The 15,667-nt window shown below is 34.2% G+C and overlaps 1 protein-coding gene across 1 annotated transcript in view; it reads right to left on the bottom strand.

The window, feature by feature from the left end:
* Positions 1-15,667, bottom strand: part of STPG2 (sperm tail PG-rich repeat containing 2) — a 521,818-nt gene that overhangs the window by 383,390 nt on the left and 122,761 nt on the right. Inside the window, 3 exon segments of the mRNA XM_023637683.2 lie at positions 6,344-6,501; positions 10,986-11,145; positions 15,540-15,647. Of these exon segments, the coding sequence (XP_023493451.2) occupies positions 6,344-6,501; positions 10,986-11,145; positions 15,540-15,647 (426 nt within the window).

Below are 15,667 nucleotides of genomic sequence, written 5' to 3'. Positions count from 1 at the left end.
AAGACAAAGGAAAGAAATTTGAGGAATGAGAAGCAAGCCTATAATTAGGTTATAAGTTCTGATAATATTATTTCTATCTCCTATGCCATCCTTCATATTATACTGCATTGAGAGAAACTAGAAACTGGACACCTATATGGAAATATGACTTCGAAGATCTTTGTCAAACCCTGTTTCTCTGAGTCAGGTTTGGGCAGGGTCTTTTCTGATACCCATGGCACTGAAATATCATGTATCAATAAAATCCCTCAGGAATCTACCAGCTTAAGTGAGCTCTGCCCTCTATAGAATTAAGTTATATCAGATATTAAAAGGGCTATTATTACAACAAAGTAGACAAAAGATAAAGTTTGCTTTTATCCCTATTGAATTTCTCGTTAGTTTTAATTATCAGATATTCTCTCAAGTATTATATGATTTCATAACCAAAAGTTCTTTATTACATCCAAGGAAGTGGTAGAAATGTTGAATAAGACAGAGGTAAGAACAAAGCTACATAATATTGCCATAGACTTCTCTTTAGGCTGAAAATAATACTGTCATAGTTAATCAACCAGTTATAAATCAAATTAACTGAACTATAATCCAATACACATTTTCACACGTCCATATGAATACAGCTACCTGTTAAAACTACACTGAAATCTACATGAACAACACACCCGCTAAATTTCACATCAGTAAGGGAAATCGATTGCATAATTTAGAATCAGATTTCATGAAATATCAAAATCTCAAAAGGCCTTTAAGATAACACAAAATTAATGAATACATGCTAAATTCTTTGGTAATAAAACTAACAACAATTATTTTTTAAATGTATCCATGATATTCTTTTTTTCCCCCCACCTTTATTGAGGTAAAATTGACGAATAAAAATTGTATATATTTGCAGTATCCAACATGATGATTTTATACATGTACATTGTGAAATTATTACCACAATTAAGCTAATTAACATGTCCATAACCTTAAATGGTTCTCATTTTTTGTGTGTGGTGAGAACATTTAAGATGTACTCTCTCAGCAAATTTCAAGTATACAATACGATATTATTAACTATAGTCACCACACTATACACTAGATCTCCAGAACTTATTCATCCTGCATAATTGAAACTTTGTAATCTTTGACCAACATCTCCCCCTTTTTCTTACCCACCCCAGCCCCTGGCAACCACCATTCTACTCTCTGCTTCCATGTGTTCGATTTTTTTTAGATTTCACATATAAATGAGAAAATACAGTATTTGTCTTCCTGCATCTGGCTGATTTGATTTAGCATAACGTTCTTCAGGTTGATCCCTGTTGTAGCAAATGGCAGGATTTCACTCTTTTTTAAGGCTGAATAGTATTTCACTGTATATGTGCACACACACACACACACACACACACACACACGACATGTTCTTTATACATTCATCTGCCTGTGGACACACGGGTTGATTCCATCTCTCAGCTATCGTGAATAGTGCTGCGATAAACATGGCACTGCAGATGTCTCTTAGAGGTACTAACTTCATTTCCTTTGGATATATAATCAGAACTCAGATTGCTGGATCAGACGGTAGTTCTATTTTTAATCTTTTGAGGAACCTCCACACTGTTTTCCACAGTGGCTGTACCAATTTACATTGCTAACAACCGTGTACAAGGGTTCCTTTTTCTCCACATCCCCACCAACACTTGTTATCTCGTGTCTTTTTGAGAATAGCTATTCTGATAGGTATGAGGTGATATCTCATTCTGGTGTTGCTTTGCATTTCCCTGGTGATTAGTGATGTTGAGCATTTTCTCACATACCTGTTGGCCATTTGTATGCCTTCTATTGAGAAATGTGTATTCAGATCCTTTGCTCATTTTTAATTGGATCATTCATTTTCTTGTTATTGAATTGAGTTCCTTATATATTTTGAGTAATAACCCCTTATCAGATGCATGATTTGTAAATATTTTCTACCATTCACTCTGTCGACTGTTTACTGTGCAGAAGCTTTTTAGTTTGATGCAATCCAATGTGTCTATTTTTGCTTTTGTTGCCTATGCTCTTGAGGTTAGATATAAAAAATTATTGCCCAGACCAATCTCAAGAAGCTTCTTCTCTATGTTTTCTTTTAGTAGTTGTACAGTTTTAAGTCTTACATTTAAGTCTCTAATCCATCTTGAGTTGATTTCTTTAATATGGTATGCAGTAAAAGTCCAATTTCATTCTTCTGCATGTGAACATCCAAGAATACAATCTCATTTACAGTAGCATAAAAAATACATAGTAATAAATTTAACTAAGAAAGTGAAAGGTCTGTATACTGAAAACTATAGAACATTGATGAAAGAAATTGAAGAAGCTACAAATAAATGTCAAGCTGTACCATGTTCATGAATTGGAAGAGTTAATATTGTGAAAATGTCCATACTACCTAAAGTGATTCTGTTCCATTGGACTATATGTCTGTTTTTATGCTAGTATAATGTTGTTTTTATTACAATAAGTTTGTAGTAAATTTTGAAATCAGGTAGTGTGATTTCTCCAGCTTGGTTATTTTTGCTTAAGATTGCTTTGGCTTTTGGGGGTCTTTTGTGGTTTCATATGAATTTTAGGATTTTATTCTTAATTTCTTTTTCAGATAGTTTGTTGTAGTATATAAAAACACTACTGGTTTTGGAATGTTGATTTTATATCCTGAAACTTTACTGACAAACAACAATTTAAAATTTGCCAGAATTTTTCACTTTGTATAATTTTAACAATTTTTGTTTAAATAAGAAAAACCTTTATTCACTTCCATTTTTCTGTTATGCTGACAAATCTGCAACATCTCTGAAAGATTACTGATGATATTTTACAGCTGTTCTTTCATTACAATGAAAGGCACTTCAGCTACACCTGACGTTTTTAACTAATTTAAAGCACTAAGGTGCTCGCTTGAGCAGCACATAAATTACAACCGGAACAACACAGAGAGTGGCATCCTGCACAAAGAAAACACACAAATTTGTGAAGCATTTCATTAAAAGCAATTTTTTAAACCACTAGGGTATTCTTACATTACCATGATAAGCATCTTAGGATACAATTTCCTATAAACCATGTGTGTTCCACCCTTTCTGGGTTGAAAACAATTTTCTCGGATAGAAAAGATAAATCCAACTCAGTGTCTCTACCATCCCTATACCACCTACCCCGCCTACAGAGTTCCTATATCATCCTAGCAATTATTTTGCCAAACCAAACTTATACGAAGTCATTTTAACTTTCTTCAGTATTTTTTACAATACATGGTTCTTCTCTTTAAGGTGCCTGGATTACACTCCGATTACAGTCCTGGACTACAGTCCCAAGCCTCTCTCTTGTATTCATTTATCCAATTATCATTTCCTGAGTATCTACTAAAGGATAAACACCATTTTTTTAATGTTTTGTACACGTCCTTTTATGATTTGACAACTATGTTCAAACATCCCCAATGTTTAACTTCTGTTTATATTATTTATAGAATATCTGCCTATTTTATCTATATTTTCCAGCCTAATTTTTAGGTACTTTTACTTTTCCATTGTATATTCTTTTAAGTTCCCTGAAATTCTTCAGGAATGAGAAAGAATGAATAATAAATATGTACACACAGTAAAATGTCCTTTTAAAATCTGAGCTCTAAAATGTTTAATGTGTAGCAAAACTTCATTGTCAGAATTTTACTCATGAGTGTGTTCCTGTCAATCCTTTTAGGCAAATTTCCCTCTTAGAGTCTCTGGGCTTAGCAACATTTCTTGTTTTCTGCTGATCATTTTGAAATATGGATTTAATAAGTTCCATGTATATGTCTAACGATGTCCAGAAACTCTTCTTTGAGAATTCTAAACTGTAAAATAGCATTTAGTCAAAATTAATCTCAGAAAAGGAGTTCCTCTCATAGCTTCCACTACCTTCTGTGAAGGGAAGTTGTCAGCAAATCAAAAACACATAGAATGTTCTGCTTTCAATGAAATGAGAAATCCAACAAAAGCCTTTTCTATTTACCCACATAATTATCATATTTGATACTCAGCATTGCTTTATATAGATCCAGATTCCATCTGGCAACATTTTTCTCTGCCTAGAGGACTTCCTTTAACATTTCTTATACTGCAGGTCTCTTAGGGCTGAATATTTCAGCTTTTGTATACTTGAAAAGGCCTTCATTTTTTTATTGAGGTAAAGTGACATACAACATTATATCAATGTCAGGTGTACAACATAATGATCAATATTTGTATGTATTGTGAAATGATCAGCACAATAAGTCCAGTTAACATCCACCACCATACAGAATTACAGACTTTTCCTGTGATGAGAACCTTCAGATTTACTCTCTTAGCAACTTTCAAATATGCAATACACTTATTATTAACTATAGTCACCATGCTATACATTACATCTCTATGACTGACTTATTTGACAATTTGAAGTTTGTAGAAAAGCTCTTTATTTCATTTTCATTTCTGAAAGATATTTTAGCGTGCTATAGAACTATAGGTTGACAATTGTTTTCTTTCAATACTTTAAAGATGTCACACTGCTGTCTTCTGACTTGCAGTAGTTCCAACAAGAAATGTACTGTCATTTTTAATTTCATTCCTTTTAATGCTATGTATCCTTTTTATCTGGCTGCTTTTAAGAATTTTTTTCTTTTTTACCATTTTAGTCAATTTGATTATAATGTGCCTTGGCATAGTTTCCTTGATGTCTCGTGTGTTGTGGATTTGTTGAGCTTCATGGTTATATGGGTTTCCAGTTCTCATCAAAGTCTGGAAAGTTTCAGTCACTATTTCTTAAAACATTTTATATGCTCCCTTGCTCTTTCTTTGCCTTCAAGGATTCCAATTACACCTATATTAGGCCACTTTAATTTGTCCCATAGTTCACTGATACTTTATTAACTTTTTTTGTCCTTCTTCTCACTGTTTCATTTTAGACAGTTTCTATTTCTGTCTCAGGTTTACTAATCTTTTCTTCTGAACTGTCTAATATGCTGTTAATTACAAACAGTGTACTTTTTTCAAATGTTATATTTGCCATCTCCAGAACTTGAATTTGTGTCTTTTTATTTGTACCATTTCTCTACTTAAAATGATCAACATTTCTTCTACCTTCTTGAATGTATGGAATATAGTTATAGTAATTGTTTAATTTCCTTTTATGCTAATTCTATTATCTGTGTAATTTATGGGTCTCTTACTATTGACTTTTTTTTCTTTTTTTCTGGGTTGCATTTTCCTGCTTCTTTGTATACCTAGTAATTTTTTATTGAATGCCACACTCTGTGAATTTTACCTTGTAGAGTGCTGGATATTTTTTAATTCCTTTGCATATCTTTGAGCTTTGTTCTGGGATGCAGAATTTCAATAAGGCAAAAATATATATACAAAAGATGAAATGATTGGAAAAAAAAGAAACTGTCATTCACAGACAGCATAATTGTGCTTGACGGAAATTTTTAAAAACTAATAATAAATCAGTAGAATTAATCATTTAATTTAGCAAGAATAATTAGCAAGCAATTAATCATTTAATTTAGCAATAATGGATCATTGATAAAGCAAATCTTTAACAAAGACTGTTACATTTCTTCATACCAATAACAGAAAGCTAACACATAAAAATATGTAAAAGATGCCATTTACAATAGAATTTAAAAAAAATCAGACACCAAGGAATAAAACTAATAAAGATGTGTAAGACTTCTACACAAAAATTATAAAACCATAAACAGCATTTAAAGTAGACCTAATTTAAAGAAGACCTAAACTTACTCTCAGAAAATAGTGGAGCAATGTTAAAATGAAGATAAGTTTTTAAAGAAGTACATATGAAACCCTCAAAGAAATAAAGAATAAGATCCATTTAAAAAAAATAAATTACAAGCATAGCTGTGAACCAAATTAGTTTTTATTCTTATGCCATAGTTATCATATATAAAAATTTTAAGGGGCTAGCCTGGTGGCATAGTGGTTAAGTTCGTGCACTCTGCTTCAGCAGCCTGGGGTTCACAGATTCGGAACCTGGGCATGGACCTACACACCGCTCATCAAGCCATGCTCTGGCAGCATCCCACATACAAAACAGAGGAAGATGGGCACAGATGTTAGCTCAGCAACAATCTTCCTCAAGCAAAAAGAGGAAGATTGGCAACAGATGTTAGCTAATGGCCAATCTTCCTCACCAAAAAAAAAATATATAAAATAAAAATTTTTAACAAGAGTATGGCTTATAATAATGAGGTATACATATCACATGTAATTTTTTAAAAAACTCTAAAGTCTTAGTACTAGATATAAAGAATATAATTTTGGTATTCACAGATTACCTGATAATCAGCAGGCCCGGGAGTAGTAAAATCTTCTTCTTGAACCAGGAACAAAGTCCGAGGAACAGAAGAACCAAATGCACCTTTCTTTTGTTTCTTCAAGCAGGTATTGCTCAAGTTGTCAATTATAGTATTGTTCAGATTATAAAACCCAGGACCTAAAATTATGAGAATGTCGTATGTGAAAACAAACATGTTTTTAATTCTTTAAAAGTGAGTAATTTTAAGTTGAGTATTTTTTTAAAGAAATTCTTATATATTGCTGGCAAGAATGTAAGAAGGGGAATTCTTGATGCCAAAAAGTATTGAAAAGTTGATGTAGCAACATTAAAAATCAATTTGAAAAAAAAAATCACCTATCATCTAATCTTCCTATCATAGCAGTTATTTTAGTTTTTATCTTTTACCTTTTAGTCACATTTATAACCAGAAATATTTTCTACAGTTGCAATCTGAGTGAATAATGTTTCTCTTTTTTCATTCAAAATAATACAACTTCCTATGCAATTGAAAAAAGTTTTTATCAAGACATTCAAATATTTGAAACAAATATTTGTACATGTCGTATAATTCAGTATTTTAAAATAAATCAGTTCCATGAGCAGCAATATCCATAAAATGCAATATGATATACTTGAAAGCACCGTTGACGTGGTTGTACTCATGTTTTCTGTAATATACTAAATTAACTCTGCAACTAAATAGGTATAGAACGTCACTTAAACCTCATTTGTTTTTCTGGACCCCAAGTCCCTTGTCTGAAGATAACAGCCATTGACTAAATGAGTGCTACTCAAAATGTGGCCTGTGGACTGCTGCCTGTCCAAAAACAACCTACAAGAGAAGGAGCTTACAACTAAATGTAAATGGACTATTTCTCTAAGCATTGTGTAACTAGTCTTTCTCTAAGAAGGAAGGTGTTGATTTACATTCTGCTGCATCTCCCTTCTCACAATAGGCAGGAAACAGTTGACAAATGGGCACTTTTTTATAGCAAGAGGCTAGATGATATTTTAGTTTCTTCCCGGATTAAAAGGGATCAAGTCATTCTATATTATCAAATCCTCTGTACTCCTGACACATATAAAGTGTTTCTCAAAGAAGCTGCCCACAAACTCCAATTTTTCCAACATTCCAGTTCTAAAGTCTGTTCCCCTTCTCTGCTAAAAATTCTGTTGTACTAACTCTCAGAAAACCTAAATGCTGATACGTTTTATTCCTGCCATCTTCCAACATTCCTCCACTGATAAAGTTTACAAAAAAGGTAAATAGAAAGCACAATGAAAACTATTTGAACCATCCGTTAAGGTACTTAAAAGATAAGTATCTCAGACGTCTCTCTTTTAGCATGAGAGGACAACACAACACATTACAGGTGAGCTTAAGTACTTAAATATAGGGACTTCAAGGTGTGTACATCTCATGTACTACTCCGTTAAGATTCTATTTGAAAAGCCATCATATAATTCATTCACATTAGAGGTTTTTTATATTCATTTTTCAGTTACTATGTGTATAAATTCCCAGGAACCCCAGAACTAGATAGTTTAGGGATGCCTTCTAACAGTAACCTGTAACAGCTCTGAGCCATATATTAGGTGGTCAAATCTGTTCTATGACTGATTGATGAGTCCAATTCATTACAATACCCTAATGTCTACAAGAAAAGAAAAAAAATTCCATGAAGACCATTCTCACTAATTCTTAACATATGTCAGATTGAGGATTATGATTTTAGAGGTCATCATAATTGAAATTTATCCTTCACAAATAAACTAACCTTTGGGGAATTTATAACACTTTATTTGTAATACATTGGACTATCAAACTGAAAACAAGACCAAATCTTAAGGCAAGTGGGTCACTCAATAAATTCATATTTATAAATAATTTGTATTTCAGATTCATGGTAAACGCTGCGGGGAATGGCTCATCTCGGATAGTGCCAAACACCTCTTAATTACCTCTCCAGAACGGCAGTCTTAGAATAGTCAGACTTCTACACAGAGGCTCGGGCCTCCAAGACCAAGTGTTTCAACAGGCTCAGGTGTACGCTGTAAAGCTTATGACTTTGACTGAGAAGTGCTACATATCAGCTCCACTTGACACTATTGGTCACGAAAACCACCACACTAGCCAAGATTGAAGGAGAGAAGAACAAGCCTGAACCTCTCAATGGCATGAGCAGTAAATAATTTTGCACCAGGAGTACAATATTACGATAACAAGTTACTATACCAAAACTTGTAGCAATGATTTGGGATCAGGCAGTGGGGCAGAAGCTGAAACAACTCAACACTTAGAGAAAGGGCCTTGAGGAGATAGTTGGTGATGCCTTAAAGGTCAGTCATGAAAGAAGATAACTTGTAGTATGCAACGGCAGAAATTTTAGCAAAACCAATGCTTGGGATAATGAAGAAAATACCTAAATAAATTAATGGGTTCTAGCTAAGGAAATATCTAGGCTGAACATCAAAAGTGCCAACTAATTGTTTTTTAGCTGAGTTAGAGAAGGCATGGATGGAAAAAGAGGAGCTGTTCAGTTTTCAAGAAAAATTTATAGAAAATAAAAAGAAATCAAGATTTTCTGGGTTTGAAAGTAAAACCGTTTTTCATCCCCAGTCTCTCCATACAGCAAAAAGCTCTCAAAGTGAGAAATGGCCTGAGGGCACAGACCAAATCCAGGGTTTCACCCTAAGACCTTTGTTAAGACTCAGAAAGGTTTAAGATGGTACCTCATAGAATCTGTCAGTTAAAGAAAAGGGGCTCTAAGAATTTCAAGGCCATACGTCATAGACCCACTTGGCTAGACAACAGTGCTCCTAAGAATCTAAAAGTATTGAAACACAGCAGCACCAAAGGTGACCCAAAATAGACAAGGGTTTTTCTAAGAAGTCTAATTAAGTGTGGCTTTTGTCCAGTGTATTCGATTATAAATTCATACAGTAAGGAATCTATAAAGTTTTTATAAGGAATTGTACCAACTTAGAATGAAAAGGACAACAGTGCAAAATGAAAAGAGGCTTGTAGACTCCCACTATAGACTCTATGGGCAGGAAGCAGGCTGAGAAAGCTCCCACTGCAAACAAAGCCTATTTCTTATAGAAAAGGAAAGATGATTCAAAGGATGGAACCAAGAGACCAAAAGTAGAACAAAGGAACGTGGAAACTCATTCCCAGGGAGCCCAGCTGGGCCCTAATCAAGGAAATGGCAACACATGCCCAGTTGTATTTCAGAATTGCTGTAGGCCTGTGATTGCTATGGGCCTCCAGTTTTCCTCTTTTCTGAACAAGGGTCCCTAGTATGTCTTTTCTCTCTCCCTCCATTGTGTGTTGGATGTGTAGAGCAGATAACTTTCGTATCTTTAGTTCACAGCTCTGCCAGTAGAGAGGAGTCAAACTCAAGAAGCTGATGTTGAAGTACCACGCCCAAGAATTCTCACCTACACCTATACTAGACTTAGATAACAAGATCCTGGACTTCAAGGTAATACCATAATTGCATAAGACTTTGGAGGCCTTGAGAAGGCATATAGGAAAATTTTCTGGCCAGAGGGTAGTCTATAGTAGATTAAAGATGGCCACAAATTCTTTGCTACCAGTGTCATTGAGAGATAAAGCTTCATGTTCTTCTGTTCAATATGTGCCGCCCTGAGTGACTTGATTGACTAACAGAATGTGGCAAAAGTGATGTCCTGGGATTTCTGAGGTTAGGCCATAAGAAACCTTTCAGCATCCTGCCAGGTCTTGTGGAGCCCTGAGCTACCATGTTAAAAGACCAACTACCCTGGTGCAGCACTGCTGGAGCTGTGCATGCACCCTGAATGACAGTCCCCCCTGAGCTCTGCCTTCTAGCCACCCCACAAATAATGAGATAGAATACAGAAGTCTGTTTTTGTAAGCCACTAAGCTTGTTATGCAGCTAAACAGAACTATGTGTTAGCAATTATGTAAGTTATTTTGTGCTATATTCTTAGCTCAGTATACTAGAATACCCACTGAGAATACTAGAATATGTGATTGGACGTCCCCAAAACAAAATTTTAACAAAACTGAGTGTCACAAGTTATGTTACTGGTAGTGACCATATAGTTGATATATTATATATGCTCATCTAAGAGAAAAGTAGGAAATTTACTGAATAAAGGTAAACAATAGAAAGTTATAGTTACGATATGTGACGTTAAATTGAAATCTTACTAAAATTGTAGGTTATTTTTATTTATCTGCATGTAGTGTGTGGTCAATGCTCAAAACAAAAGTTGACTTAAAATGACAACATGAACCATAGAACAAAAACAAAGTACTTTCTGGTGTATCCACCTTGTTAAGAATATTAGGTTACATAAAGCCAAAGAGTAGAAATATATGGATCGGGCCGTCCCTGCGGCTGAGTGGTTAAGTTAGCGTGCTCTGCTTCGGCAGCCCAGTTTCCCAGTTTGGATCCTGGGCATGGACATGGCACTGCTCATCAGGCCATGCTGAGGCTGCATTCCACATAGCAGAGCCAGAAGGACATAGCTATGTACTGGGAGGCTTTGGGGAGAAGAAGAAAAGAAAAAAAAAAAAAGATTGGCAACAGATGTTAGCTCAAGGACAATCTTTGGGAAAAAAAAAAGAAATACATGGATTAATTGCTAACCTGGCATTTCTTCTATCCTAGAATTCTGTGTGAATCAAGCAGCACTTTGACCAAATGGGGTATTTTTCAGTCCTGGTATTTTCTTCAAGGACTCGAAAGCAGTTCGAGATTCATCATATGTGCCAGGAGCTGGAGTGATTGATTTGATAGGTACAAATCTCTAATGAAGAACAGGAAAACACGCCAGTGAGAAAATATCGTACATTTTGATACTTCGCGAGTTAAAAGCTGCCTTCTTAGAAATATAACATCTGGAGTTTAATTTATTTCTTAATGGAGTGAAGAAAATGTAGATGAATTAAGATCTTGTACCTATCAAAATGTAAAATATATGGCTTTTAGTAAAATCATCTATATATTAATACAGTAATGCACTATATACTTTAGTAAGCCAGATAGACTTTTCAAAGGAAATTATCTCAATAGAAGATTCTAGATGATAGTGTATGGATAATCTCCAAATTTAAAATATTCTGCAGGTTAAGATAATAAATAAAAAAACTACATGATTTAACATGGTTTCTTCTATGTAATAAAATTACACAAATTGACAAAGTTCCTCAACATACATATTTAATTACCTCAACAGTATCATTTAATACTTTAAGAAAAAATCTTAGATTCAAGTGGTATTTAAATCAAATTTAATTTATAGTATTAAGCTTATTATATTATAAACTTACGATACTAAGTTTACTTATAAACTTACAATATTTAACTTATTAATATTAAATATATATGTATCTATATGTATAACTATGGACTCATAAATATAGCATTGTATAATCTTATTTTTTAACTTTTATTTGGAATTAATTTCAAATTTACAGCAAAGTTGTATGAATAAAAATAATACAGAAAATGCCTGTAGAATGTTTCCCCAGATTCACCTATTGTTAACATGTTACATCATTTGCTTCTCTCGTCTCCCCTCTGTCTCTGTCTCTCCCTTTCTCTCTGTTTGTATGTTTGTCCCTCCCTCTCTCTGTCTCGCTCTATACACACACATACACACACACACACACACACACACACACATAGAACCAGTTAATGGAAAGCTACATACATCATGGTCCTTTACCCCTAAATACTTTGGTATGCATTTGCTAAAAATAGGGATATTTTCTTACATATCCACAGTACAGTTATCAACTCCAGGAAGTGTATCAATGATATAATACTTTTATCTAACCCACCATCCATATACCAAATCTGTCAGCTGATCTAATAATGCCTCTGCTGCATGTTTCCCCTCCGGTACATAATCTCGTCTAGGGTCAGATATTGCTTTTAGCCTCCTTCAACAAGGCGCACTTCCACAGCCTTCCTTTGTGTTTCGTGACTTTGGAAGAATATAGCACACCTCTTTCGTATAATAGAACCTTCCGTAGTTGGGGCTTCTCTGATGCTTCCTTATGACTACATTCAGGTTACGCATTTCAGGACAGAATACTAAGTAAGCGATGTTGTGGCTTTCTCAGTGTATCATATCTGGAGACACATGATGTCCTCTGGACCTCATAAGAGATTTTAATTTTGATCAAATCCAACACTTCCTCTACGTTTATCAGTAAGCACTCTGCATTATACTGTAAGCAAGAGCCCTCCCTTCATCCCCAATTATTTACTTCATGACCTATCCATCTATTTATTATCCATATGGACTCATGAATGCCAGTTTTAATGATTTATAATTAACTACTCTGCTTTTGTTACCAGTAAGGAGCCTCTTAAGTTGGTTCATACAACCCTATGATATGTCTCATCTTTTTTTTGAGACTTTTCTTACTTTCTCACACAACAAGATGTTACAGGTTCATCTTCCACATACTCTTCCCAGTCCCTGCTCCTTGGCTCATTTAGCAGATAGAGCTAGGATATATACCTATATATCTATATCTATACATACACACACACATATACGTAGAGACACATACACATATATACATATATACATTAGAAATCATGATAAATTCACATCAAAACTTTCAATTCAAATTCAATTCAAATACGGGGTCCTTTCTCACCTCCTCCAATCATATGTGTAGTATCTTCTTCCACAGTGAAAACCCTGGCTCACACTATTGACTTTTTGCCCAACCTTGTAGTACATCTGATATAGTTTCATGATCGTTTCCCCCATACCATTACAATAAACCAACCCACTGAAAAACACTTAGAATTTATTTGCAATTCTTGCCCTCACTATCACTCTCTCCATCCTATTCAAGATCGACCTAGTCAAACACTGTGGATGCCTGGATCATTCTTTCTTTTCTTCTCCCTCACTGTGGTTAAGAGTATTCATTTGGAATACAATGATTCATTTGTTTACATTTGCTTTCAGTTTTAGGGTTTTTTTTAAAACCCTTGCCATTCTTATTGATTTATTTTTATTTTTATATTTGAATATATAGAACATTGATATGCTTCCAAAAGACAAATACATATTTTAAAAAGTATACTCAAAGAAATGTTTCTCTCATTTCCCTTCCACTCCATGGATGCTGCACCACTGAGGTGAAAAGTCCAAATTTATAATATTTGCTGATTTCTGTGATATAAATACACCATGATGGTGGCTAATTTCACACTACCATCATAACATCAGCCAACACGCAAAACTGGAAAAATTAAAAATTGGCTCTCGCAGGCCAGCAGAAATGAACTGCAGCATATTACAGCTTCCACTGCATCTCTCCTCACCAGCCCTGCAGGTAACCAACTTTATTGTTTTCTGGTTTATCCTTAATGTGTTTATACAAAGATAAGTGGTTATGTATATGTTTCCTTATTTTCCCTCCTTTCTTATACAAAAGTTAGTATGTTATACATGCCCTTTTGCAGTTTAGAAAGTAGGTAAATCTTAACACTACCAAAAAACAATTTATTACTGGAAGTGCCAAAAAGGACTCTCTCAATTTTTCTCCTAGATACTATCTTCTTATTTAGATGCTGAGTACAATATTTTAAAAATTATAATACTCAACCTTGGTTGTGTATAGAATTACCTGAGGAGTTAAGAAAAAATACTGATACTTGGCCCCTATTTTGGACCAAATGAATCAATCCTTGGAAGACAGGGAAGAAGACACCTGGGCATCAGAATGTATTAAAATTCCCCAGACATTTCTCATATGCAGCAACAGCAGGGAACCATTGTTATAAAGGAAATCTTATGTTTTAAAAATTCATAGTTGAAGACATAAGGAAATTCAATGCATTTAGATAAAATAACAGACAATTCCTTAAATCAATAACCAAAATAAGTATCCCAGAAACATAACCTGTCTTTATTCCTATAAACCAAAAACTATGTGTTTTAAGTCCACCCTGTTAATCATATTATTGCTTTTTCCATCATAGTCTTTAACATACCCGTTCATATTCATCTAAACACTCACTACCTATAGCGAGCAGTCCTGTTGGTTTTAACTCCTCCATATCTTTCACCCCAGAACCGTTATTATTTTCTTCATCATCCCCTTAAACAAAACTGATATCATATTATTTTCCATTTCTGAAAATATATTTCAAATATTATAATTGGTTCCAACTGATGTCAAATTAGGACTATAAATCAGGTGAACAGAAATAGCATAAAAACTGAGAGTTCTAGTTGTAAAAATTGTATTTTTAATAATCAAGGGCATACAAACACAATATCCTGTTCCCACGAATCCGTTTTGTGTAGCACCTTAAGTACCATCAAGTGGCTCAAGGAAGAAACCTGGTATTCATTCTTGATTCTTCCTAATCCCTCAACACAATGTCTAACCCATTAAAAAGTCATGTTAATTATATCTCCAAAATATACCTGCAATCTATTTACCTGTCTCCAAGGAGATGCTTCCTAAGTACGATGAAACCAAAGTAGTCACCCGTAGTCATTTGAAGGTTAATAACCTTCCAAGTTAAAAAAGATAATCATAGCTGTACATAGTACAGTTGGATAAATATCGTAACTACTTTGATCTAGAGGCTACCACGTTGTAAAGTATTATAATTTTCTTGCTCTAGAAATATCTTAGATACTTTCAAGTCCCCTAGTATATATCTTAGAGAATTTGAAATGGTGACTGTGAAACAGACTCTTGCATCACTAATAAGGGCCCCAGTGGCAGTTGTAGACATAACCCATGACCAGGCTCCACAGGGAGCTTTCAGAACATTCTCAGAAAGACAGCCATGTCCTCACAGATTTCACGTAAACGCTCCACACATTCATTGGCAAAATAGATTTAAAAACTCAGACTAAAATCTCTTATAAGCTAAACGGAACTTTCACATATGCAAATTTGCTTAACAGAAAATGTTTAACAGATGGTTTCAATTCAAATATTTATATTGCATATTATTGTTAATATTGTAATCTTATTTCATTTCATTTCATCCACATTTTTCAGCAATATGATTTGCCTAGGCCACGTCTGTTTCCAATTTGCTTAAATATCACTTTTCTTTTTAACATCTCCCCAAACACTACTGGATTGGTTGCTGGCTTCACATTATACCCATTATATTCTACGTATGATAATAACTATAGAACATTACCTGGGACTGAGAAAGAAAAGCAGGTGATGGATCATTTACATTTGATGTCATACTTTCAGTCTTCTGAAATTGACTTTTAATGTCATATTTTCCAGGCCCTGGTACTCCCTAAATTACAGAAAGAAAAA

Source organism: Equus caballus, chromosome 3 (assembly GCF_041296265.1).
Source record: "Equus caballus isolate H_3958 breed thoroughbred chromosome 3, TB-T2T, whole genome shotgun sequence".
Classification (NCBI taxonomy): Eukaryota; Metazoa; Chordata; class Mammalia; order Perissodactyla; family Equidae; genus Equus; species Equus caballus.
This window is presented reverse-complemented; position numbering and strand designations above follow the sequence as displayed.